The sequence below is a fragment of the Chrysochloris asiatica genome, unplaced genomic scaffold (assembly GCF_000296735.1).
Source record: "Chrysochloris asiatica unplaced genomic scaffold, ChrAsi1.0 scaffold00075, whole genome shotgun sequence".
Lineage (NCBI taxonomy): Eukaryota > Metazoa > Chordata > Mammalia > Afrosoricida > Chrysochloridae > Chrysochloris > Chrysochloris asiatica.
The window spans coordinates 12,665,766-12,667,457 of record NW_006408593.1 but is presented as its reverse complement, the minus strand read 5'-3'; the positions used below and the strand labels follow the sequence as shown (position 1 = coordinate 12,667,457).

General features: G+C 34.7%; 2 protein-coding genes across 3 annotated transcripts in view; both read left to right on the top strand.

Moving 5' to 3' along the window:
* LOC102822196 (NADH dehydrogenase [ubiquinone] 1 alpha subcomplex subunit 5-like) overlaps positions 1 to 1,169 on the top strand; it is a 1,617-nt gene extending 448 nt beyond the window's left edge. The window contains exon 2 of the mRNA XM_006865119.1: positions 1,154 to 1,169. Within this exon, the coding sequence (XP_006865181.1) occupies positions 1,154 to 1,169 (16 nt within the window). The remainder of the gene's footprint in view (positions 1 to 1,153) is intronic.
* Positions 1 to 1,692, top strand: part of CKAP5 (cytoskeleton associated protein 5) — a 114,387-nt gene that overhangs the window by 62,255 nt on the left and 50,440 nt on the right. The window lies entirely within an intron of this gene.

Sequence of the window (1,692 nt, the reverse complement as noted above, 5' to 3'; positions counted from 1 at the left end):
CAATTTTTTAGATCATAAAGCATTTGCTCAAATTATTTCAAAGATGAAAAGCTTTAAATAGATCAAGATTGTGGGAAGGTTTTAATGTTATTTATTTTAAAACCCTACAAATCTTCATTGCAAAGGTGATTACATTCTAGTGGCATCTTAAGCACGTCAGTTAATTGTTTATTCTTACTCCAGAAAAATACTATTTTTGTCTCAAGTTTCTACGTAACTACTTGCAGTGAATTGGTAAGAGTAAAGCTGTTTAATGTCATGAAAAGAAACTGGTGATAAAATTTTAAATTCTGCTTATTAACCTCTTCGGCTTTGATCATATGAAATAAAGTTTAAGTATATAACTATTAAAAAAAAAAGTGCAATCCATACTGCAATAAGTATTTTAAGTCCTCTTCACTTTCAGCAAGCAAGATTGTATAATTTGCATATTGTATAATTTGCGTTTGTTAATAAATCTTCCTCCAGTCCTGTTGCCACTCTTCTTCAAATAATCCAGCTCTTGGATTGCTTGCTCCGCATGGAGATTGAATATCTATGGTGAAAAAATACAGCCCTAGCACATACCTTTCCCAATTTTAAACCATTCAGTATCCTCTTGTTCTAACAGTTGATTCTTGGTTTATGTAGAAGTTCTTCATGAGCACAATTAAGTGTTCTTTGCAATGTTATCCATATTTTGTCATGATCCATACAGTGAAAAGCCTTTTCATAGTCAATAAAACACAAGTAGACATCTTTCTGGTATTCTGTGCTTTCAGCCAAGATCCATTTGAAGTCAGCAATGATATTCCTAGTTTCATATCCTCTTCTGAATCTGTCTGGTAGTTCCCTGTTGACTTACTGGTGCAGCCATTTTAAAATTTTACACACACGTGATACTAATTTAAAATTTTACACACACGTGATATTAATGATATTGTCCTGTGGTTTCTGCATTCCATTGGGTCACCTCTCTTTGGAATGGGCACAAATTTGAATGTCTTTTAGTCGGTCGGCCAGGTATCTGTCTTCCAAATTCCTTAGCATAGATGAGTGAGTATCTCCAGTGTTGCATCAGTTTGTTGGACGATTTCAATTTGCATTCCATCAATTCCTGGATCCTTGTTTTTTATGCCAGTACCTTCAATGTAGCTTGACTTTTTCCCTTTAGCACCAATGGTTCTTGATCCTTTGCTACCTCTTAAAATGACTGAACATTGATCATTTCTTTTTGGTACAGTGACTCTGTGTACCTTCCATCTTCTTTTGATGCTTTCTGCATCATTCAGTATTTTTCTCATGGAGTATTGCAAGTTGAGGCTTGAATTACTTTTTCCATTCTTTCCACTTGAGAAATGTTTTTTTATTTTTACAAGAACACGCTGAATGTGTTCTTCCTTTTGATTTTCTGACTCCAGGTGTTTGCACCTTTCCTTATAATACTTGACTTTGTCTTCTCAAACTGCCCTTTGAAATTTTCTGTTTAGCTCTTTTACTTCCTCATTTCTTCCATTCTCATTAGCATAATATCTCTGTGCTGAAGAAGTTTCACAGTCTTTTCTGAGTGCCATTTTTGTCTTTTCTGTCTTTCCTGTGTTTTAAATGACCTTTTGCTGACGTCTGTATAATGTTTTAGACGACATCCCACAGCTCTTCTTGTCTTATGTCAGTTCTTGAGATGGTCTCTAAATTCAGGTGGGGTATACTCAC